This window comes from Rousettus aegyptiacus, unplaced genomic scaffold, assembly GCF_014176215.1.
Source record: "Rousettus aegyptiacus isolate mRouAeg1 unplaced genomic scaffold, mRouAeg1.p scaffold_m13_p_1, whole genome shotgun sequence".
Taxonomy (NCBI): Eukaryota; Metazoa; Chordata; class Mammalia; order Chiroptera; family Pteropodidae; genus Rousettus; species Rousettus aegyptiacus.
Window position 1 is genome coordinate 172,728,006 of NW_023416284.1, and position 26,003 is coordinate 172,754,008.

General features: G+C 41.2%; 1 protein-coding gene across 3 annotated transcripts in view; it reads left to right on the plus strand.

Annotated features, from left to right (window-relative positions):
* Positions 1–26,003, plus strand: part of SASH1 (SAM and SH3 domain containing 1) — a 208,287-nt gene that overhangs the window by 37,299 nt on the left and 144,985 nt on the right. Inside the window, exon 1 of one of the 3 annotated variants that reach the window (XM_016160132.2) lies at positions 11,909–12,075. The exons of 1 other annotated variant lie outside the window; for it this stretch is intronic. In XM_016160132.2, the coding sequence (XP_016015618.2) occupies positions 11,956–12,075 (120 nt within the window). In that variant the 5' untranslated portion in view covers positions 11,909–11,955. Of the gene's footprint in view, positions 1–11,908; positions 12,076–26,003 lie in introns of those variants that run through there. One more of the 3 variants, XM_016160131.2, reaches the window with a different exon arrangement.

The window sequence follows — 26,003 nt, forward strand, 5'->3', positions numbered from 1 at the left end:
TCGGGTTCCATTCCTTAAAAATTTGCCATAGTGCGTTTCTGTTTCTTTTTGGAAATGCTACAACATGTAAACATTTCACAGCACATTCCACTGTTCAACAGCGAGGCATTCAAAAATTATCATAAGTACTGTAAAAAGTTATGCTTTCTGAGATGAGGTTCTGAGAAGAACTCTTTCTTTGTCTCTCAGTTCAGGAACTCAGTCTTTCCTATTCTTGCAATTATTTACACGGAGAATCTAGGTCTTTGATTGAATACTGAGAATTCTTGCTGATGCCTCACACCAGAGATCTTGTGGTCTAAGGCAGTAGTATCAAGGGCTTCAGTCGCTAGCACTCTCGTTCATTCAGATATTCATTCATTCATGCATTCATTCACTCATCAGACTCTTAGAGCAATGTCTAGCTGGCACTGAATTTGGCTCCATGAAGGCTTGAATCTGGAGGTGGAAAATTAGCTGGCATATTTTTGAAGGTGATGAATAGATAGCATTACAAAGTATGGAATATATAGGATAGTGCCTATACACAGTAAGCACTTAATAAATGTTAGCTATTAACATTAATTAATTATGTTTATCATCATACAACATGGTAATGGCGCAGAAAATTTTTCAGTGATAATTTAATTCAAAATTCCACCATCTTAATACATCATCAGTTTTCATTTTTACAATCATTTCTTTCTTTGTTTAAAAAGTACTCGTCGAGTTCCTAACTATATTGCAAACACTGGCCCAGCATATTTGTGAGTTATCTTCTCACTTGTATGCATATGCACGCCTAATTTCTCAGAGTTAAGTTTCCCATACAGAAGGTATTTTCCCATGCAGTTGCATGTTCTTTATATTAACATTTTAATCAGTAGATATTATTCCATCAATATGATCATTTATTTCACCAGTCATCTCTTGTAGAATATGAAGCTTCTTTCCAAATTTTCAATATTATAAAAAAATACAATAAGAAGCCTTCAAGCACAGAGCTTCTTATTTCTTTCCAGTAATTTCCTAGGATAAATTCCCAGGAATCTAAATACTAAGTCAGAGGATATAAACATTTTTGTGGATTTCGATGCATCCTGCCAAATTTCTGAATCTTGTGCCAATTCACAATTATAATTTTTTTTTATATCAGTCACATTCCATTACCACCTCTGTCATGATACTGCTTAATTTCTAGTTGGAGAATTGAGGAACATTCTAGCCTGTATAAGACATTTTTTATATGGGTTATATTCCAAAAGGCTTAATCCATCAATTGTATAAGTAACTTCCACTAAGTGGAAAAGGCAACTTCCTGCTCCCCAGACTTTGAGTGGCTGTTTACTTCCTTACTCCTTATTCCCTAAGCCAGTTCCTATTTCTTAACACCCACTTGTAGCATTACAAAATGTTTTAAATGGAAGAGACCTCAACTATCTCTTGTTACTCTCTTCATTTTAGAGTCCAGGACACTGTGAGCTGGGAGGATTGTGAGTTACTCCAGGTCCTAGAGTTGGTAGGAAGATCTGGGACAAGATCTTCTGCATAAAGCTGATTAGTCCTGCTGCAAAAAAAAAAAAAAAAAAAAAAAAAAAAAAAAAAAAAAAAAAAAAAAAACCAAGACATGGGGCCTGCAAATACTAATATTAGAAAGAAAAAAAATATCAGCAGGACCTTTGAGGAGCTGCAATCTACACCTTAGTAAAGTGTTCCAAATTTTATTCTCTCCCTAATGCACCCATGGCTTTCCATGTGCACTCTTACTGCAAACTGTGGAATTACCTACACAGCCCAGGGGCTTGGTACCCTTCAAAAGCAAAATGAAGGTTTCCATCTCAGAAAGGAAATTATGAAGCATCAAACATACAAAAGATGAGCTCTTCCAGAGCACGGAGACTAACCTCCCTAGCTTACAGCACACGAGGCACAGTGTGACTGACTGACCACCCACCCACCGTGAGCTCTGTGTCCAGCCACTCCCTCACTAGCCTTTCGTAAAACAGAAAGCTTTATGTTTCTCCAGTGCGTAGTATTATTGTGCGTCTTTGTGCCTTTACTCCTGTTGTTCTCATAGCCTGAGGCCAGCCTTGCCCCCATGTGGCTAGCTAATTTTGACTCTTCCTTCAAGACTTACTGACTCAGATGAAGCCTCTTGCAGGAAGCCTCCCATAATGCCTGTCGGCTGCAATGCCCATCCAGTCTCCCTGTTCACAACGGACCTGTGCATTCTTTTATTGCATTACATTGAGAAAATTAGATTATGTCACTGGACTAAACTCATCAAGATTGGGATCTCTGACTTATTTTCATATTCTCACTGTTTAGTACAAAAATAGATATTTAGTAAATACTTATTGAACCAAAATATCTGACCCATATGAATAAGGGTTTTGTGAAAATACTAAAATACATCGAAGATGGTCTGGGTATATCTTCAGTGAAATGTGACTAGAATGTAATACTTACTTGGAATGCTTAAATATGATCTATTTTGCTGTATTATTGGATAGAAAAAAATTGTTCATGGGAAAAGGGTAATCTTTTTGGCCTTTCTACAAGAGAAGCCCTGCAACAATAATTTTTTCAAAAATGTGAGTTGTTGTTATTATCATCACTACTATCTCCTCTGGGATCTTATTCTAGTAGTACTCGCTCTTAAATTTTCAATCTCTCCTTCTCTACTAGTTCTTTTCTGCTTAACTAATAAATTTGTTTGAATCTTTCACATTTTAAAAAACCCTTCTTCAAACCTTGCGATTCCCCTCCGATGATCATCTTTTTCATTCATTTCTCTCCCATCATCCTTCGATCCCCTGCAATGTGACTTCTACTTCTCCCGACACTGAGATGGCACTGGCTAAGTAAGGTTACTGGTGACCCCCTAAATGAGTATTTATTTGATATTCTGTTGACTTTTCCATAATGTTGGACAGTGTTAACACCCTTCTTTCTGTAATTCTTGCCTTCCTTGTCATAGTGAATATATTGAACAAAACAGAGAAACAGAAAATAGGAAATACAGGGAATGTGGGGAAAAGTGGATAAGAACCTCCCAGAGTAACTCTTTGTTGGATCATAATAGAAAATCAAGCTGGAAAAGCAATGAGGGATCAGTCAAAAGCTGATATGCATGCGCACAAACACTTCCATTATTAATCTTTGTAACCGCTTGCCTAGAATAATAGCATGACTCTTAAAAATTGCCTTGTCTCAAAGTGCACCCTCTTCTAGGCTCCACATTGCCATTAACTATAATTAACTATAAAATGAACCTAAATCAGACAGTTTAACACTTGCCTGCTTAAAACTTTCGGTGGTTCCATATTGCTTATATCACACATGTAACTGGCAAGAGATAATCAGTTTATTATACACCTCATTTTCTACTCTGCTGCCTTGATAGAAGGAAAAGGGGTGGAGTTTAGCAAAGCATGGCACTGAAAGGGGCATACGAAATGAAATCCCGCTCTTAGGTTGACATACACAGGGCCATCCATCCCTGCTGCTGCTTCCTATGTCTAATATCCTAACCCACCCTCCACGTGAGGATTTAAATGAGAGTGTGAAGTTCTCTTTGATGTGTCTATATGACCACTAAAGACTTTTCTAGTTCTCTTACTAGACCTGATGCTCCTGAAAAGCAGGGCTGTTTTTTTGTGGTTACCTAATGTGGTGTCAGACATATTTGACACTCAATATTTGTTGCATGATGAATGAATGAATGAATCAATCAATGATGCATACAACAAAACCTTATTTGAACCAGTAGGAGAAAGACTAGTCAAAATTATGACACACTGTCAAAGAATACAAAAAGTAGTATAAGTGGAATGGCTTATCTAGAAGAACTACACAAGAAATGTTTTATGGCACTTTTAAACAGCTTATGTTGGTTAAATGGGCTCCCATTTGTTTCTTTAAGTTTTATCCTGAAAATTTAGTTGGGAAACTTCTTTTCCTCTCCCTCTCACAGTGCAACAGCAAATCTGGCCCAGCCCGGACTGAATCATGATGAAATGTGATTTAGTTGGTCTAGATGAAGGTAGATGTATTTAGGGATTTACTTGTCTCTTTGCTATCATTTAGTTTAAGCCTCTTAATTTTGCCTTTCAGTAATTACTACAGAAAGAAATAAAGTTTCTTCTTTCTTTTTACCATTTTTGTTTGATTACTAAAGAGTAGCTCTTTGCGGGGGCAGGGAGAATTTTTATCATCTATGCAACTGTTGAAGAATTCTTCAGCATGTGAAGATTTGCATTTTTCATCTTTTTTCCTTTCATCTGTGTTCTATTTAGACCAGGAAATTGACATTTCAGCCCAGAAGACTTAGGCCAGATGTTAGTCCAGTGGCTGAAAGATGGATTTCCTGCCCCAATAGGTGACCTCTGAAAGCAAAATAGGCTTTTTCTTAATGGAGAGACTGTCCACATGACCTCATTTCTAGAACAAGGGCCCTTTGTTAAGTGTCTTTTTGCTACTGAAATCAACATCATCTGATTTTTGAGAACCTTCATTAGATAAAGAGACGCTAGCACCTAGTTATTTAATTTATAAAGCATAGGAAAAACGCATGTCTAGACAATCCATTTTTTGTTCTTTTAAAAATATTTGTGTTCATCGAGAGGGAAATAGTGCAGAAAATCTGGTGTCTGTTTACCCATATTAATATTTCTTTTAGATTTAGAATAACATTCACACCAGCACTAACCATAGGAGTCTGTTATATGTGCTTCCTTAAACAGGGAATTGTTTCACTAAGCTTGACCAAAGCACTATTTAAAGAAGTAGCCATGACCCCAATATCCCATCCCTCAATTTTCTGGCTCCATGTTTGAGAAGCTCATTGAGACATTCCCATGGTGCCACCTCTTTTGATGAGTTCTTCACCCAGTTCATGTATTTATATCTTCAATTGTATAAGGTGGCACAGAAAAACAGATGACTGAGCCTTTGTGTGTGTGCACGCACCCATGCCTCTGTGTGTGTGTCATAGGAAATGCAGTTTGAAAGAAAGTACCCCAAAGAAGAAAATGGCCTTGAATGACTGGCGGGAGACTGTAACACTTACTATACATGGACAGGCAGGGAGTTAGATTGCGTGAGAAGGAATGTATGTTTCTGAGATTCTAAAATGATAGAGTTTTATAGCTAAATGGGAAAGTTGAGGGGTTCTTTTTGTTGTTTGTTGTTGTTGTTGTTGTTTTGTTTTGTTTTCTGGGGAGAGGAATAAGAGTTTCTCTTTTAATAGCTGGCAGATAAATTTTACTAGTATAAAAATCATGCTCTTTGTCATCCAAAATCTTGGCTCTTCCATGAAAGACAGAATAGAATAAAAGCAGAGCTATATAGAGAGTTACCATCAGGATGGGCAGTGCATCTAAGACTCTTGGTTCTTCCTTGAGTAATTTATATAGTAAATATGAGCCTCTTAGAAAAATGAGTAGTAAAAAGGATATCACACTTTCCTTTGTTCATGAGTCAACACGTGCTTTTCCCAGAATGTTATACTCAGCTCAATACCCCACTGTTTTTTTTTTTAAGTTATATGCAAATACCATTAATCATAAATTATTTTGAGGGTTGTTGTTCAGCCAAACCATTCTGGATAATACGTCAGCTCTTACTAAGATTCTAATAATCTTCTATGGTTATTAGGATTTGTGTAAGTGAGACTCTTTTGTTTTATGTACATAATATTATGGCACCTCAAAGAAACAGAGCAACAGTTTTAACTGGAGCTTTTAAATTTAATGGAAAAAGTTATTTTTCTCAAATATGTTGAAGCAATAGAAACAGCCAAGTGGGCATTCTCATAGGATAAAGTTTATCAAATAGACAAGATTGATGAAGCAGTTTGATTGGTGGGTGATACCTCCCAGCTGTGCTTTTAAGCCTTTCCTTGCATAATTTGGAAACATTTAACATAATCTCTGATCTCTTATTAACACATTCCTTCCCCCCCTCCCTTTACACTCTCTTAAGCTGAAAAGATTAAATAACAGGGAGTAAGATTCCCAATATAATTCTCTCTCCATGCTTCCTTTTTTCTCTCTCAAGTGTCGGGTTGCTCTCACATAACCTCACAGCTCTCCACAGGAGACACTGCTCTCATCTTAATTCAGAAGTAGTTTTATAGTGAGGTTTTTTTTTTTTTTTTTTTTTGCCTTAAACATTGTGAATTAGGTGTTGGCAGCCCACCCAAAACCTTTTGCTTCTTGTCTATAATGTATATTACTGAATCGTTCGGAATCCTCATATTAGCAATTACAAGTGGCTTGAGAAATTATCTAGTCTGACCCTACAATGTAAAGAAAGTATCACTCACGAGAGTGTTGTGTGTGATGAAGTAACTCCCAGGCAGAACCTCGGTGTTCACATGGCACCAGCACAGATGAAAACATAACTGGCTAGGCTAGCAGGATGGCTTGTCGGAGATCTCAGAGAAAAATTATGTATCGCCTTGCAACCCCATTTTGCTTATTTACCTCCTCTGCCTATCCTGTCCGGGCCATCTTCACCTTCTCTTTAGATTTCTCTTAGCTTTTTTTCTAATCTCTCTTACCAAATACTCCTTGATAAAGACACTTTTAAGCAGGCAATGCCTTAGGCTAGGTTTGGCTCACCTTTAGGATATTTGTGAAAAAACTGGTAAGGAGGAAAAAGTGTTTTATTATTTCGGTCTCTCCCTGTAGTTCCCTGAGGCATTGTGGAATGCCCCACTGTAGGAATGCCAGCGTGAGTTGCCCATGGTTGGCAAAAATTAAGTGAGTTGATCTATTTTCATTGCTAGATTTGAGAAGGCAGTCTGGTAAAAGTAAATTAGACTGTTTATAATCTTTCATATTTAATCTCCACTTAATCTCACATTTTTCTCTGCAGAAAAGTGTTGTCTTTAAAAAATAACAATGATTTCAATGGAACTCTGTTCCCATAACATGTGCTTTCCTTATGAATAATACATTTTAATTCCAGTAGTCATTCAGGTAGCACTTAAAATGGGGATACATTGTGAGAATTGCACCATTAAGTGATTTTGTTGTGCAAACACCATAGAGTGCATTTACACAAACCTAGACGGTATACCCTACTATGCACCTAGGCTGTATGGTACAGCCCATTGCTCCTAGGCTACAAGCTTGTACAGCATGTTATTATACAAAACAACAGGAGACAAAAGCACAAGAGAAAAAGGATACGATCAAGAGGGGTGGTAAACAGAAAAGGTACAAGGCTGAGGCTACAATAACACAGCATACTGTTTACAGGAAACTTCTTTTTAATAAGTAGAAAGAGTACACTCTAAAATAAGGATAAAAAGTATAGTAAATACATAAATCAGTAACATAATCATTTATTATCATTATCAAGTATATAACATAAACAATTAAAGTCAGTTTGTTTCCACCAGCATCGCCACAAACACAAACATGTGAGTAATCTATTGCACAAGAATGTTACTGTGTCACTGGGCATAAGAATTTTTCAGCTCCATTATAATCTTCTGGGACCACAATCATATGTACATGCGATCCGTCATTGACTAAAACATCATTATGCAGCATATAACTATATTTAATTGCCCTTTAAAACCAAGTATCTGTAAACATCTGATTTTGGAAATCTCCATTCACTTATGTCATGACAGTCAGTCCCTTTTACCAATTAATTTCAAAAAGCAATCTACTGGTATAGTTTTTCAATATACTATATTTTAAAAGTTCACATTTCCTCAGCAATGTCTTACTTTTCCTTATTTTTACATCCCCATATTTCCAAGTGGCTCTCAGATTTGCTCAGATATCACAATGACCCGAGGGGCTTATTAAAATGCAGGTCACTGGTCCCACCCCTAGAGTGTCTGACTCACTAAGCTTTGGGGAGTGGGTGTGGAAATTTGCACTTTTAACAAGTTCTAGGTGATGCTAATGCTTCTGTTCTTGAGTTCACACTTTGAGAAGCACTGATCTAGATGAAATGTTGTAGAAGATGACGGTAGTATGGACTAAGGTAGTGGCAGTGGAGATGGAGAGAAGTGGATGAATTTAACATATATATAAAAGGTAGAATCAATAGGGTTAATCCACGGTTTAGAATCGAGTGATGGCGAGGGAGGGGACTAAATCGAGCACGTCTCTGAGGTTGGTAGCCTGAACTAATAGGCGGATGGAACAGAGTACCACTGACATGGGAAATGAGCAAGCAGGGTGGGAGGGTCGAGTTGTAGTGAGAAGTCATAAATTCTACTTCGAGTTTAAATAAAATAATTTTTAAATGTCAAGCACAGTGCCTGACATGGAATAGATTTTTAATAAATGATAGCTATTGCTCTTATTACTACCTTTACTATCAAAGCTGACTAGTCCTAATGACCCCACCCTGGCAGAGGTAACCGCCTAACTTCATTCCTCGGCAACCACATTCTAGAGCCAGGTGTAAACCAAGAGATTTCGATGTGAACAAGGAAACTGTATAAATATTACTTCATGGCTGGGAATAGGAAGAGCAAAGGGAGGGAAAAGGGGGAAAGGTTCTAATATAGAGAGAATTATCATCTTCATTATCACAGACAACCTCATAACAACCATATTACAAAGGTGAAATTATCCCATTTTACATACGAGATAAATAACTTGCTCAATAAACAACTTGCTCTTTCACTCGAGTCTTATTCAAACCCAGCTCTGTCCTGCCCCCATTAGCTTTGTGCTTCATTCCACCGAACTCTACCTTTACTGCCAAGCAATAGACTTGTTATCGTTCCTAAATCAGAATGATGACCTAAATAGGCTGCAGGCAACACCCTGCAACTTCTAGACGTGTGGCTTTTAATCTTCTGTAATCCTGACTCATAGTAAGAACCACTTTTTACAAAGCAAGACATTATTCATACATTTAAGTGTATATACACGTGCGTATGTGTGGCACACATCCATGTACAACAATATGACTGAGGCTAACTTCGAAGAAATAACACTTAGATAGGTGCATTATCAATATTTACTCTCAGTGAATACATTCTGATAGTTTTCGCTCTTGAAAAATATTTATCAGGAGCCACAGAATGGATTTCGTAATCAATTTCTGGGTCTCTCTACTGGATTTCTGAAAAATTCTCTTCTAGATCCCTTTCTTTCTTTGGAATCCACCCATCAACGCCCACAATGCCACCGAACTGGGTCCGAGAGCGCGCTCATGGACATGGAAAAGGGGAGAGCGGATTCCTATGTGCTTTCTGTGCCCACATCTTTGATGGGGCGTCTATGCTTGCCCGCCTTCCAGAGCTACGTGAGAGTCAAACACTTTACAATAGAGAGGAAAGCGCTTTTAAAAGTCATCAAGTTGGCTGGCTTCGATTTTGTTCCATGCCGCCGTGTTCGCTTTGACTGACCATTCAAGTTCTCTGGAGCCCATTTCCTCATCTGAGAAGTGAGAGATTTGACTCAGCTCACCTCCAAGGCCCTTTCCCACCCCCGTTATAAAAAAAACAGTCAAATTGGGAGAAGTAATAAGATTCATTTTGATTGGCCACATCATGAAATTGATGAGTAAAAAGGTTTGGCTTCATTTTTTCAAATGGTCAAGAAAATTATTCACGTTCTAGAAGTAGAAGAGTGACTACTCAAAATTTTGTACTGATGTACAAAGAGAAAATTTTTTTGTTATTGACATCCCCCCAAATATTACTTAATCTCATTTCTTTAGCCACTAACTAGGGAGCACCAGGAAAAAGAAGCTTACCTATCGAGAGTAGATTGATTTCTATAAGTACCAAAATGCTATCTTTGGATGACCGGAAATATAATATCTTTAGATGACCGGAAATAAAATATCACCTCCGAGGAGATGGGTGTCAGTCAATGTGGTCTTGCCTCATCTTGGATGGGGGAACTTCATCCTGGAAAGGTTAAGTGCTTTGCCCCTACATCATCTGACAAGTTACGAGAAAGGCTTGTGATTGGTGCTGGAGAGTCACCCCTCTCCTTAACCCAGCCCCCAGGCCCCTGTTTGACTCCTTGCTCAGTCACTTGCCAGAAAGTCATTATGCGGAGAACAAGCCGCCCACTTGTAGCAGCAGCACAGTTCTTTGTATTTTCTTGAACATAATAAAGCACCACATGGCTAATAATGCACATCAAAATTCTTAAATATACCAGTAGATCAACTCTAAAGGGTTATTTTACCTTTTCCCATCATTTGCTTCTTTTCATGTCTTTGTAGATATAACAGCAACAACAATAATAAGGCTACCACTGCTTTCATTGAACTTATCTGCATTCAGAGCATCTTAGAGCACCCACAATGGCCTAACTCCGCATCAGCACAAGAAAGCACCAAGCTTGCTCATGTTTAGTGTCCATTGCTTTCCACTTAAATACAATGCCTACTCTTACAAAGGGAAAACTTTTTCGTTTTTCCCTTCTTTTCAAAAATATTGTCATCTAGGATTATGCATATAAATTTAATTACTTCTGAAAAAGTATCTAAATTTGGAACTTTTCTGTCAAGGCTATTCATCTATTTGCATGGATAGTCATCCCAGTAACTAATGCTTTAGTAACTGGGTTTCAAGGACATCCTCTTACCCTCTCCTCTTATGTGGGCTCAGAATTAAAAAGCAGCACCACCCAAGAGACCTCTAAAACTAGCAAGGCTTTCTTTGGGGCACCTCACCCGCTTTTTTGTCCCACTCCACCGTTTAACATAAGGGCAGGTTTCTGGTGGTTTCTTAACTTTCACAAAGTGATCAACCACCAGATCAAATGTGACACGTATTGTCATCTCCCAGGGAAATTTCTCTGAGTGGTTTTTAAAGAAAGCATCACGAAAGGGGAAATACTTCCACGGGGCCATTTCCTTCATAAAATAAATCCGTCATGGATCTTGTCCTTGGAAAAACACACACAGGGCCCCAAGTGTGGATTGGCTAAATGGCTACCGCCATAACATTTAGTTTTGAAAATGGCCCTCCCCTATGTCCTCACTGTCAGGGAACCGTTAAAACCCAAAGCTCATTTCCCTTAATTAGTTGGAACCTCTAGCGGTGCATGTGGCATTGTGGGCGCGCAGGAACCAAAATGTCCCCACTCACAATGAAAACGATACAAACAATGGCTCGTGCCCAAGCTGTCACACTTGTTTTTCAACCAAGTCTTGGCTTGACAGAGGCAAGAGTTGTAATTCCTTAGGTCGCTCGACTTCCCGAGGGGCGAGGTGTGTGGATTGTCACGACACTGACCACTGGTGAACTCTTTCGGCAGGAGCAGCTTAAGGACGAACTTTCTCGGGTTTCTGCGACCAAAATGTGTCGGTGAATAGCGTGATTGGAAGCTTGTGCCTGCGGGAGACCGCGGCGCGGCTGCTCTTTCAACAGGCGATTTGTTCTCCTGTCTGTGGCTCATTTCCATGCAAAGAGCCTGACATCAGAGCACCTTTTGTTGCTAAACGCTTTTCTTTAGCTTCGAGGGGAGAGAGTCATGTGGAGCTGGAAGAGCTCATTTTGAAGAGAGGGGTCCCGGGAAGTTCCTTCCAGGTTCCAGCGGCACCGCGGTCACCCGTGCGCGGCCCTGCCCAGACGTGCTGGCAGAAATGAGTCGCGTGCCTTCGTGAGTCGGTCCCCGTCACAGGAAGAAACGCCTCTGCAGCAGGTTTCATCGCTTCTGCGCTGCCAGAAATCCCCGCCGCGACACTCGGTGGTGCGAACTTTGCCTCCTGCTACCCAGTGGCGGTGCGGAGCCCGGGTGGGAAAGTTTCTGGACTTGTCAGTCGCGCAGCCCGCCGCCACCTAGAGTCCGGGGTGCGGGCGCCTGCGAGGGGCCCCCGCGGGGTCGCTGGGGCCGCGGGGGGGGATGTGGCGCGGGGGCGCGGCTCAGTGACGCAGCGGGCGGGGACCCGGCGCGGGGAGCCGAGCGCGCGCTGCTGCGGGGCGAGGGCACCCCAGCCCCGGGACGCGCGGCCCGCGTGCGGGACGCAGCCATGGAGGACGCGGGAGCAGCCGGCCCGGGACCGGAGCCGCAGCCCGCGCCGGAGCCCGAGACGGCCGCCAGCATGTCGGAGGCGTTCTCCCAGCTCTGGGCCGACGTGATGGGCATCCTGGTGAGTTACCTGGCGCAGGGCAGGCGCGGGAAGAAGGGACGGTCGCGGGCCCGCGGGGCAGGGCAGCCCCTCTGCGCCCCAGGGCTCCCTTGGCGCGCGCCGACTTGGCAAGCCCGCTCCCCGGAGTCGTCCTTTTCTGGCTCCAGTTCTTGGGGGGTTAAATCCACACGGTATAGGATTTCAAACCCTAATTAAAAAATAACCAGCCACAGATCACATCAAAGGTATTTTTTAAACAATCGGGTGATAGTTAACAGTTTAATCGGGGACACCTGCTGAGAAGTTGGTGTGGAAAAGGCTGAAAGAGTCCTTCAGAGAGTGAATGTAAATAAATAATATTTGGCTGGTGTACTTTCACAGTTGGATTTGGGAAGAGGCTGAGGTCAACTGATGTTTATCTCTTCACCATTTGTAGTCTGACCATGAGAGAAAAACAATCATACCCTTACTCAGAACCACCAAAAAAGTTTACTTCGTCTGTTTGCAGTGTTTCAGCTTGTAGAATGACAGGATATTTGTTGTTATATGTTTGGGACTAAAAACAATGGGACTTATTTTGCTAAATCTGTCTTGTCATGTATTTTGAAATGTCCAGTAATGTTTTCAAACCGCCCATGGATTTGGCATAATTTCTGAAAAATAGTTCTTCTGCTCGGAGGAAGAAGCTTTAACTTGTTCAGGGTTGTATGCCTGGGGGTATGAGATTTGCTGTGGTGGAGCCGACAGCAGGCAGGTAGCCTGGAACAAGCTGGGCGAGGGTTATTTACAGTCAGACGTCCTAATCAGCCATCCTAATTGGAAAAAGGCCATTTTAACCTAAAGATTTGGCAGCTGTGCAGATCATCAAAAAGGCTCTAGATTTACTTTGGTAACTTTGAATTTTCAAATAGAAGGTGTAGTTTTTAGAACGAAATTCCTTTGGGAATGATGAGCAGTGTACCCCTGTTATCATAGGAAGGAAACTCCTGCCTGGCCCTTGCAGTGAGTCTGCTGGGGTCAAACCCCAACTCTCCCGCCGACTGACTATCTGACCTTGGCCAAGGTTTTCAACCCCTCTGACTTCCAGTTTCATTACCTGAAAAGTGAGGGAAAAGACCCCTGCTTTTTAGGTTTTCTGAGATTTAGCCACATTGATGTATATATAGTACTCTGCATCCTGCCTGGCATATAGTAGCTGCTTAAGAAATGATAGCTTACTTTCTTTTTTTTTTCCCCTGCAAATAGTCCTGTTTCTCAGTTTTGCTAGCCCAGGTACCAGTTAAGCCATTTCCAGGTGTCCATTGGTATTCATGATTATCGCTAAACAGAGAACCAGAGAAGATTGTCAAAAGTTTCTGTCTGCTCATTTCACATGCCAGTATTTTTAAAATGGATGTCTTTAAAATGTAAAACCTTCTGTCTTTGCATTTTCTGAACATTACTGATGAATATGGTCCTCCAGTGAAAATCCAGAAAACTCGACAAACATTTTAAAGTCGTCGTGGTAGATTGTGTTGTAAGTTGCTACAAGCAGGAACCTTATCTTATTTCTTGCTGTGATCTCACTCTGTAAATGATCAGTCACTGAGAAAATGGGTTGGGTAGCATTACATTGCACCCCTTACAGGGCATGGGCTGGCGAGGGCATGGTTGGAGGGGCTCACTTAAGTGAAGGTGTGGGATAGGGTTGTTTGGAGGAGAGGCTGGGCAGGTGGCACTTTGCAAAGATTTGCTCTCCTTTGCCTGGCAGGTTCCAGCGCTGTTGGGTGAGTTGCAGCCGAGTGTTCTTTGGCTGAGTTAAGAGATGGGGTGTGGCTCCAGAAGCTCAGACCTGTTAAAGGGCAGCTGCAGGAGGAAAGAAAACACGCACTTCTTATAGAACTCGTTCAGTGCGAGGCTGGAAAGAACATGAAGTTTGTCTCGAGTAGGTTGCTACCTTACGCTTTCTCATTTTTTGTAGTCTTATTTTCCTTCGGGATAAACTTGGACATCAGGATTTTCCCTTATTATTTTCTCCTTTGTACGTGTCTGGAGAAAGCCAGCAGGTTAAAAGGAAGGATCTCTATTCTGTTAGCAAGCTGTCGTCGAAATGTTCATAAAAAACTGCATCTTCGGGGGAATATTTCAAGACCCCGACAGTTGCCTTTCTCTGTTCTTACTGAGATAAAAGACACCACTTCCTTCATGTTGTATTTAAAATAAGGGATTTTGCAGCCTGTCTGGCCTAGACAGGTGAAGGGACTTGACCAATGACACGAATACAGTTAGTGGTAGTGTCAGACTGCACCCCAGTTCTCTGACTACCACCAGTCAGGAGCCTGATGCCATGATACTTCATGGTTCACTATCACAAATCAACTTGGTAGAAATGCAGTTATATCTAGTATTTTAGGAAAATGCTATTTGAAAGATTCTTTTTCCATACTGAACATGAGGAGAGTAGAGGTAGAAGGGGAATCAGACATCCAAACATACTTGAAAGGTTTCAGTCACACTTGCTACTTTATTAGATTCTTCTGGGTGTAAAAATCAAACCTCAAGGCCTTTTAGGTTAAAACTATTTTAGGCAAGTGAGCACAGTTCCCAGTTCCGAGTGCAGAACTGCAAGAGGCACCGGGCATCTGTCCCCAGAGTCCCCAGAATTTTGTTGGTTCTAACCCTGGGAAGGGTATTGCTCCAGATGCATAAATCTTGATAAATATGATGGTTATTTGAGTTTATTAGGACACATTTTGCATTTAAATTAATGCAGGCCTGCACACTTCCACACCAGGTAGTTGCTTTTAGATAACTGTTAACAAAATGCTTAGAGAATAAGTAATGGTATAATGTATGCCATAAAACATGTTTGAGCAGTGCTTGAATGAATAGATGTTAATAAGTAGATATGTAAATAGAGAATTACGAGAAAATGAAGTTGCGGAGACGCTAGAAACACTATCGATTGTGAATGCCTGGAGAGCAGGATCAGTATTCTGCTCATTTTTCTATTTCCAGAGCCTGGAATGATTGGGTGTTGAAAACAGTTTTACTGAATAATTAATAATAATAATAATAATAATAATAATAATAATTAAAGTATGTACTTCTTAAATGCAAGAGCCACCACAAAATACAGCTCTGTAAAGACTCATGTACCGGCTATCATGGGGTGCATTATGGACATTAACAAATTGTGCTCATGCTGAAGCAGTTTCATCATGCAGACTAAACTCCTGGCGCTTCCACTAGAAACGGTAATGGCAAAATTCGAAATGTTTGTAAACCCTGAGCAATTAAACGATGGCGTTCTTGTGAAGTGGGCTGTTTTGTTCTCTAACTCTGCAACATGTGGTCTGCCTGGGTTTTCAAAGCATGTCACCTTTCACCATGACATGCTTAGGTTTTTGCTGAGAAGTACAAAACGAGTTAGAATCCTGTGGGATTTTACTTTTATCTTTACTCCATGTTGCAGACACATTTCTCTCTCTCTCTCTCTCTTTTTTTTTTTTGGTGGGGGAGGGTAAATGTGTTTAAAAGTAGGAATTGCTAAGGTTATTAGATGTGGTTAGATATGGCAAGTCAGTTTTTCAGCACTGATTATCCATTTGCTAAATTTTGATGGTTGTTAAGTTTTCCCTCCAGAATTTAAGGTCTTCTTAAAGTTGAGCCAGGTTTTTAAAGCTACTTGTTAGCTGGGAAGGGAGAGGAAGAGAATTAGTTTAGTGCCTATTGTTTGCAAGATCCTGCAGGAGGTACCTCCCCCAGCCTTATACTTCCTCTGTTCCCTGCTCTGTTCCTACAGTTTACACCCATTTCCTAGCAATGCTTAGAGAATATCCATTGTATGACTATATTCTGGACCTTCCCCTTACTCTGAATCCTTTGCCATCTCCGGAAAAGTATATAGGAGGCTTTGGTTCCCAAACTTGAGGTTTATCCTGTTTTGCTATTTGTCGTAGTCTTTTTTTTTTTTTTTTTTTAAAGACCCTCCTTTGCTTTGTTTTAGGCAAAGTGTGGGGGAGGGGAGAGGTTAGCGAGACCCCTAGGGAGCTTTTAAGATGTAAACTCCTTTGAAAGCAGAAATTTACATATTCTTTGGGTGGTGTCTTACCTTCTGCCCATCCGCTAAGGACTTCACAATTCTAAGTTTTGGAATTGGAGAGTCAGTCCGGGTTTTAAATATTCTGACTTCATCTTGATTTTATGTTCCCTTTCGCCAGCCCAAAGCCTTTCTAAGTAGAGAAGCTGCGGGATGATGTGGCGGAGGAATTGTAGAGACCTTGGAAGTGAGCCCTCGGCGCCCTCGGTTAGAGAGGAGGAATGAAAGGGCTGAGGGGAGCGGAGTAGGGCCAGAGCAGTTAAACCTTGCATAATTCTGGCTGGGGTCGCTCAATCTTTTGCTGTCTAAGGAGACCTCCGCCCTGATGTGACCTTTCATGCTCTCCTTCTTCCCCCTTTCTGCCTTCATTTCCCGTTCTCTACCTCGTAAGCCTTCCCTCCTCTATCCGACTTGTTATCAACGTCCTGTTTTCCCTCCTTCACTCCAACTTTGGATGATTCAATTCAGCCACACTGGGAGGAGGAGGAGGCAGGTGCTGATGGTACTGAGTCCCGCGCTGGGCTGGGCCCTTCCCATATTTGATCCTCTCATGTGACCAACGAGCATTATTCTCCCCCTTTTACAGTAAGAGAGGTAAACATGTCTGTCCTGAATCACACAGATAGGAAACAGGAGCTAGGATTTGGATCATGTGCTGTTTATCGGAAATTCATTCCCAGTTGTAATTGTATACTTCATTTTTTTACATATCGAGACATTTGCTGTCAACCAATTTTTGCTTAAGCTATTGAGTTAAGTAGTAGCTGCAGGTGCCGCTGGCTTCCAGAAGGATGTAGTTTTGTAGTCCCACTATCCCTCCTATGAATACCTAGTCCCAGAGCGCAATGGGCAGAGCGCCCCAAGGCGGCAGGAGCAGTGTGGACAGGGAGCCAGGAGCACGTGGGGGCGGGTAGTACATGGGGGCCGTGCGGGGCGGTGGCGCACAGGGAGTCCAATTCCCAGAAACGCCGTCTTATTTGGACACTGGCAGTGAGGAGGGTGTCCCTGAGAGGTATTCTCCTGAGGGTCAAGGAGGAAGGAATGGAGGACGGGCCTTCTGGACAGAGCCAACGTGAATAAAGATGGAAAAACACAGGGAACTGAAGTGGGACCAAGTCATGAGGGCTGAGGTAGCTGGAATCATTCTGTAGGCTCCAGTGAGAAACCATTGCAGAATTTTCAACTGGCACGTGACACAGTCACTTCCGTATTTTAGAAAAGTAACGTTCGTGGGTGGTGATGAGTGGGTGATGAATTTGGAAGGAGACCACATTAGTGATCCAGGCAAGAGGAGATGAGGGCCCGGACTGAATGCTGATGAAACTTCAGTTATCTGTCATCTGGCTTCCATTAGATCTAATATTTTACTCAGTATCTGTAAGTAATCAGGGATTGCTCATGGTAACCTTCTTTTGATGATTCTTTTAAGCTTAAGTAGGTTGGGTTAAGGCAGGAGAATTTTAGAGTGTTGTAGTCTTGTGATTTTTTTTTTTTCATTTATCCATCTAGACACCAATGTATGTACACATATCTATTGTTTGCCTATTTCCCTACACTGGAGGGAATGATGTGGTTCCTTAAAGAGGGGAATTCTTATTTATGACATTGTCTACACAGTGCTGTAGCTCAATGATCTGCAATTCCATCTTTGAAAAGCTAGTTCTGGAGCACAGCAAAGTAGGGGAAATATTCAGTTGTGCAAACTGATTCCTAAGCAAATGTGTTGCTCAATTTTGCAAAAGATATCACAGCAAAACCTATAGCTAGTAGTTTATTTAATGAATCCTTTTCAAAGTGGTTTGTGCTTTGGACTTACCCATCATAATTCCACTGTGATAGCTGATGTGCTTACCCATGGTTTCCACACATTCTTTTCATATAGTAGTAATAAAATTAATCTCAAAATAGTGAATTTAAGTGGATAAAAGCTAAAGCTCTAAGAATTATCTATACCATTTAATACCAATGAATATAGACTAAAACTATAAGAATTAACCAAACCTTCATACTAATTTCGAGGTAAAATATTAATTTACTTTTGGTAACAAGACCTAAAAATGGGGGTGGGGGGGGGTCCCTTCCTTCCCTATTAGCTTTGCTCCTAGCCAGCTGTTTAGTGTCCCTTCTTTTCTTACCTAGCATGTCTCACTGGGTAGCATTAATTCTTTATGAGGCGAGATGCTTCATAGAGATAACCTATCTTGTATTTTTTCTTGCATGTCAAGTCACGTAATAGTGATGACTCCAGCATAGAGACTGGGTACCCAGACATTATGATATCTCGGTGACTCAGAACACAAAAGCTTGGAATAAGATAGGTTTTCTTCTCTGTAATCAGTATTCTTTCTTTTCTGAAGGGCTCTTCTTCTGTTGTCTTTCAGCCTTCTAAGATGATTGGTGAAAACGTCAGTATGTTTGTATTTATAATGCATGCTCTTAAGACTATTGTTCCATGCTCCATGGAGATACATCGCAGTTCTCGTTGGTGTCAGTGATGAATATGTGATTTATAGTTGGTTTTGATGCTGTATCCACTGCTTGTTATGTCTGGTGTTACAGCTCGTAGTGAATGAGGAAGTTCCTTCACTCTGCCTTGTTGTGGCTTCATTCTCTCCCCTGGCATGCAGATCACAGTGGAAATAAAAGTGAAAGAAAAATAAATACATGTAATTGTCATTTTAACTAAAAGTGTCATTGAAGAGCAGAATTTTTAAAAAAAAATCTTGGAGTGTATCTCCTAGTTAATTTTGTGGAGTGTAATACTTCTGCCTAGACGTCATATAAACCAAAAACTTTTTTTTCCACTAGAGCTAAAAGAAATTATTTATAGGATTTTTTTTTTTTTGGATGCTTTAAAAAAAATAGTGTTTCAATATTAAGTTATTGTAGAAGAAAGGAATATTCTAGTTTTAAGAATAAATATCTTTGCTATAGGCTTACATCCATTTTCAAAGGATTTTAAAGACCTCACTTAACATAAACCATTAACAATTTTATAAATGTCCTTGTGGAGAAATGGCCAGGGTTAAAAAAAATATATTTTAAAAATGGAAACAACAATGAGATACTGCTAAAGACCTACACAAGGGCCAGAATCTACTGACAACATCAAATGCTGAAAAGGATTTGATTAGAGCAACAGGAACTCTTGTTCATTGCTGGGGGTCAGCGAAAAATAGTACAGCTATTTTGAAGACAGCTTGGTGATTTATTATAAAATTAAACATACTCTTACCATCTGATCCAGCTCTTTGGTATTTACCCCAAGGAGCTGAAAACTTAGTTCCACAAAAAAAAAAAACCTGCACACAGATATGTATAGCAGCTCTATTCATAATTGCCTAAACCTGAAAGCAACCAAGGTGTCTTTCAGTAGGTGAATGGTTAAATAAACTGTGGTTCATCCAGACAATAGAATATCACTCAGTGCTAAAGAGCAATGAGCTGTCAAGCCATCAGAAGCCCTGGAGGAAACATCAATGCCTTTTACTAAGTGAGAGAAGTCAATCTGAGAAAGTTTCTGATTCTGACTGTTGCCGTAAGAAACATCCAAACCTATGGAGAATTTTTGAGTCTATGTGAGCCAAACTGAGGACATATGCTGGGGAGAAAGATCTCAAATGCTCCAGAGAATGACGTTTATATTAAGGATGGGACATAAGAAAGATTTGAGGTGGGAAAAAGCAAGGTAGGGATTGGAATACTGGGTGGTTATATACTCTCATGCTTTAGAAGGAGGAGATCTGATACCAGGGTCGCAAAATACAAGGAGGGGTCTGAAAAGAGGCATTTCAAAGTTGTGTTAACCTAGATGCCTAGATGCATAGAAACAATGGTAGGGCTTGCTTGAGGCAAAAGCAAACAAACCTTTACTAAAGTTACATGCCTGGGGCTGGACTCTCCACCTGGACCTGCCCAGTTAGGAATTTATGATCAGATTACCCTGTGAGATTACCCTCTGTAGAATCTTCTTTCATCCACATGACTTTATGACATTTTGGAAAAGGCAAAGCAATGGAGATAAATGAAAAGGTCAGTGGTTGCCAGGGGTTAGAGGGTTAGTGGAACACAGAGTATTTTTTAATGATGGTTACAAGTCACGAGCTGCCCAAGACCATAGAGTGTATGACACAGAGAGTGGACTAAAATGTAAACTTTGGATGCGGGTGATTGTGATATATCAATGTAAGTTCATTGGTTCTTAAAAAAGTACCACTTAGGTGGATACGATAGATTTTTTTTCAGCACTACTAAGCAAGTCTTCAGTTCTCATCAGACATTGACCAGATGTTTCACAAGTTAAGGGCTCAGTCCCAAAGTTGGCCCCCACTTCAAATGCCAATCTCAACCCCAGGTTGTTACCTGTGCTTCTGAGCAGCTGTCTATAAATCTTAAGTTCCCATAACCCCCTCCTTGGGTTCGATTAATATGCTAGAGTGGTTTGTAAATAGGCAAGGTTTTCTGGAGGCCAGAAGATATTTGTAATGAAAACATATTTTGTTTTAATGGTGTCCAGATAGCTATTTTCAATTCTCTTGTGACTAAGTAGCACCATGATATGAGCTCTTTTTAATAGTTGACTTATTAGAAACATGCAAAATATTGAAAGCATCCACTTAACTGATGATTTTATTTTTTGAGTGCTAGACTCATGTGAATGTTGATTGTTTTTGTAAAATATTTTCCCAAGTTAACTTCCGTTTCTGTCAGGGCTGCAAATTATTCATTCTGATCTTTGCATCTTAATTAGGAGTCTTCAGTCTCCAATCAAGAACTTATAAAAGTTTGGGTTCCGCCCTACCGGAACCCAAAGCAGCCTGCAGACACATTTCAGTATGAATATGGTAGGAAAGTGGGATTCATGTTGGTTAGACGAAGAATTGTAAGCTTGTTAATAAGTAAATTTGCCACTTATTTGGCCAATTTGGGGGCAACTTCATTATATCTCTAAGGGAAACATGAAAGAATTGGAAATCTTTGAGAAAGTTTGTAAAGACCACGAACATTTTATGTTGTCAAGAGAAAACATTTTATTTTTAAAGCAGATTTTATCATGAATTAGTTTTATTGAAAACTTTCCATCAAAACATAGTGAGGATGGTCTACTAGGTTAAGTTCATTACTTCCTTTGACAGCATGTCAGCCAGACTTACATAACATGTGGTGACCAGGTGGTAACGTAATGAAAGCGCCTCATAACACTGATGCATGGTAGTTACTTGCCTTGATTAGGGTATTACAAAATTGAGGTTCATGATGAGCATTAAAGTGATTAAGTGTCAAATAAGTCATAAATGACACAAGAGAGCTAAAGCCCATGCGATGTGACTTTAACGTTAACAAAGAATTATGTACAGAATAGAATGTCAGCTCGTAACCCCCACGTTAACATTCTACATGGAAGAACTCTTCAGCTTGTCACTGAAGCGCTGCCCATTCCGAGCTTGTGTCTTCAGGAGGCAGGATGCTTTCTGTGGTGGAAGAGCTTCCATAGAAACTGGGGGTGGAGGGACACAAATAGAACACACTCCTTAAACATCAAGAGTTTTAACAGATCGCGTCCTTTACTTTGAGAAGTGCAGCTCTAGAGATGAGATGATAATGTTTACATTGGCATAATTCCTTGCACTTCATGGAGTGTCTTTAAATACATTGACCAGTTTCATAATCTTAAAGCTGCTGGAACCCCAGTCTTGTTGGCAACCACTCTTCTTTAGTCATGTGAGTGATCTGGGGTTCCTGGTTTCCTTTTCAAACGTACTCATATTTCATTGACCCTATTTCAGCACCTATAATTCAACAACTGCTGGGTGACATTTGGCTTTTGCAGATTTTAGGCTTGTAAGTTCATCTGTTTTAACTGTGAAACACTGAGGTTGTATCTTTGCAGCCATTTGCAAATGCCCTCCAATGTAGACCAGACCTTGATGGATGTTAGCGGTGCTATTCTTTGAGCAGAGTTTGGGGGTAAAGCCAGAAAGTGACTTGCAGTCTGGGTTTTCCCATTTTCCACCCACGCTGCCTGGTTCATGGGGTCTTAGACTCCATCGTCCGTGTGGCTAGCGTACAATCAAGACTTTGCAGGCTGGCTTCTTCCAAGGAGGGAGAGAGAAACACAAATATCTGGGGTCTCACTGTCTCCAGCTTGCCACAGATTCTAGAATAGCACAGCGTTAGTTCTCATGACTTCTAGTTTGTAGTTCTATTGTGGAAAACAGGAAGGCCCATTTCCACACTCTTCCTGGAGTGTGGGGATCCTCTCTTGGCTCATTGTCCAGGTTCTTGACATCTCGAACAAAGAATTGAGCAAGACACCGAAGTACAGCAGAAAAGAAAAGTTTATTAGAAGGGAAAGTATACTTCCAGACGTGGAAGCGGACCTGAGGAAGAGAAGCATGGCTCAGAAGGCCTGGTAACAAAAACTTTGGGGTTTTTATTTCTATCTGCCATGAGTGGTTACTTTTCTAAGAAGGGTGGGCTTCTTTGATGATTGACAACTAAGATTGACAGGACTCAGCAGTTCATCATTTGCTTTCTATGCATGCTCATTCCCAGAATTCAGTTTGTTATAATATTAATGAACTTCTGGGTATACGCATCATATTATAATAACAGTATGATGAGGCTCAGGTGAGTTGAAGGTTGTTGGGGTCTTCATTGAACAGGTGTGAGTGACTGGCTTAAACTGGTACCTAATTCTCTGCTTGTTTTTTGTGGATGTTATTTTTAGCTTAAAAAAAAAAAAAAAAAAAAACCCTGCCTTCTGGCTTGCTTAATTGTGGGCAGGTTAGGGCGGACCCTTTCTAAGATAGGATGACCTCAGTGTCTTTGCAGGCAGACTCGATACCTCCTAACTTTTCTGCCCAACTCTCTTCTAAGAACCATGAACCACTTTATTATTAGTGTGGATGTTGAGGGACAGGAAGTCTCTTCTTCTGTATCTGCTTCCTGCTGAGAAGGGTGGTAGTCCCTGCCTACTGGGGTTTCATGGAGCTCTTTCCCTTTCTGCCTTAGGATGGGATCTTGGGTTTCCTGCTGAAGTGCCGCCTCAGTCCCTAGACAAGAAAAAGAAGATGCGAACTGGTTATTTAAATCATGTATCTATTAATTTCTATTATTATTTGCCTATTAAGGGAGTAAAGAGAAACAGGCTTGGTTAATATTTTTCTTAAAGAGTAAAAAAAAGACCTTTGGCCTAAAGTCTTCTTCCCTCTCAGACTCTAAGGGCCCTGTCTGGCCTAACAGCATTTCTGCCAACAATGGGCCAGTGACCCTTATCAATAGCCAGAGGACCTGAGTCACTAGTTTTGGGCAATTATCTGGATTTGAGGGAGAGGGCCTTTTTCCCAAAGAAAGGACAGAAAAAAACTTAACTAGGTTTACTAAGAAGATTAAGAACTCTGCAAGGAATGTCCCATATCATTTCCTGCTAAAAGATTAAGAGTTTTACAAGTGATATCCTGTATCAACACCACTGGAAAAGGCAGAATGTCAGACTTTCTGTTGTTTTTTAAACTGTAAAGCAGTTTGGTTTTGTAACATTGGGCTCAACTTTTTTTTTTTTTTTTTAAGTCAATCTTTTTCAAAAGACATAAACCTATTGTGTGTATACTCATGGACTGACTTGCAGACGAGTCATAGGGTGTTCTGTTTCAAGTCCTTACATATAAAGACGAAAATCCAGGGTAAGAATTGCTCAATGGCAGTAGGTTAAAGATGGTTCTAGAAGATCAGTCGAAGACCAAATGAACAAGCTAAAGCAAGATGGGTATGCATCCTGAATTTGCTCGTTAGATCAAGATAAGGCAGTGCCGAATTATGCAATATGGTGGCGGACAGGAATGATGGGGCTTGGAATGTTGTTTTGGTAGAAAAATGACAGCAATGAGTGAGGGGTGGGGGCAGTGACATACTACCTTCTGTTGTCCCACGAAGGTCCAAATCAAAACAAGCTTCATCAGTGCGGGAAAAAACATGCTGGTGTTACAACGGTGTCTCGGTGGTGACTGATGGTCACAGTTGAAATTCAGTTGTCAGCAGACCCTTTGGAGGACTCCCTTGACTGGTTCCGGCACAGCTCTGCCTTCCATCTTCCTCGATGCTTCAGAGCTCAGTGGATGGAACAAAGAACACTCTGCAGTGTACTGCCTGGCCACCCATCGCAGTCGTTTCTTTTCCCAAGGGGTTCGGAGGTTATATTTTGTTGCCTGGTAGTTGCAGTTAGTCTTCATTGAAACCTGACCGCCATAAAGCCTTTTGTTAAATAAAGCCTTTTTTTATTTTTAACAAAGATGCTATGGCACAGAAAGCCGGTATGACTCAGTAGTAATAACATTAACATGACCTGTCGATATTTATTGATCATTTACTATGTGCCAAACACTGCACGAAGCTCTTTCCATGCATCGCCACATTTCCTTGTCCCAATAACCCTGCGAGATTGTGTTATGGGCTGAATCCTGTCCCCCGAAAGACTGGGTATGTCGAAGTCTTAATCTCTAATATTTCAGAATGAGGCGTTATTTGGAACCAGGATCTTTGTAGGTTTTATCAAGTTAGGATGAGATTGTTAGGGTGGACACTAATCCAATATGGGGAAATTTAGAGGGAAGAGAGTGTAAAGACACAGGGAGAATTATGTCAAGACAGAAGTTTGGAGTGATGCATCTACCAGCCAAAGAACATGATAGATTGCTGGCGAACCACCATGAGCTAGCGAACCACCACGAGCTCGGAAGAGGCAAGGAAGGATTTTTCCGACAGGTTTCAGAGGGAGCATGGCCTTGGTGATACCTTGATTTCGGACTGTTAGCTTCTAGAACTGCGAGATAATAAATTTCTGTTTTAAGCCACCCAGTTGCTTGTGGTCCTTTGATACAGCAACCCTAGGAAACTGACACAGGCGGGCCCTTTATTGTCTCCTTTCCACAGGGGAGCAGCTTCTGGGAAGGGAGGAAAGAAGAAAGAGAGCGGAACTTTTTCCTGTTTTAGCACTGCGTGTAGCTAACGCCTTGACCAGCAGCAAAAGGAAAATTGAGAGATGGTTGAGCAGCGAGCCTCAGTAAGGATTTGACGGGCAGCACAGACACCTAATTAGCAAACGATTGTTGGCTCTGGGCGGGTCCCATCGGGAGGAAGACGGGTTCCTCCATTCCTCTCCCAAGTGCTCTCTAAAGAGTAACGAACAACAAAGGTGGAGGGAAGTGCCTTCAGCTTCCCGCCCACATAAGGCCTCAGCCCAATGCCTATGGCTTTTCCTCCTTCTCCTGCTCACCATTATTACTGTTATGTTTTGGGAGCATGAAAAGATATAACAAACACCCCTTCCTCCCCAATCTCGACCACTACCCAGGACAGAGCTGGTGGGAGAGAAAAGTCTTGGCTCAACCGAGGTCACAGTCCTGTTGGTGGTGGATTTCTTGAACTCACTTTTAAGGTGAAGCAGATAAAATGGAGTTGGGGGGTGGGGCAGGGCGTAGGGATTCTGACAAAAAGTTTTGGGGGGTGGGGCTACGCAGCCCCCTTGGGGACTGTCGGTGGTGGTGCCCATAAGCCTAGGGCTGACCTGCGTCAGCCTTTGAATTCTCAGCCTCATCCTTCAAATCCACTAAGAGGCAAGTAAGTCACGGTAGTAAGGACTGTGTTAGGGATGGAGTGACAGGTTTCTGGATGGAAATGCCAACCTCTTCTTGAGACCCCTCCTGTTACCAGTTTGTGCCCCCAGATTTTGAGTCTGGCATCTTCGTCGTAGGACAAGATTTGAGGAATTAGAAAAACCCCCGTACCGGGTTGCCGAGGGGAATTCTAGCCAGCGATTCAAGCCAAAACTTTTATCATTTCCTTTTGGAGACTGTAACACAGCCCAGCA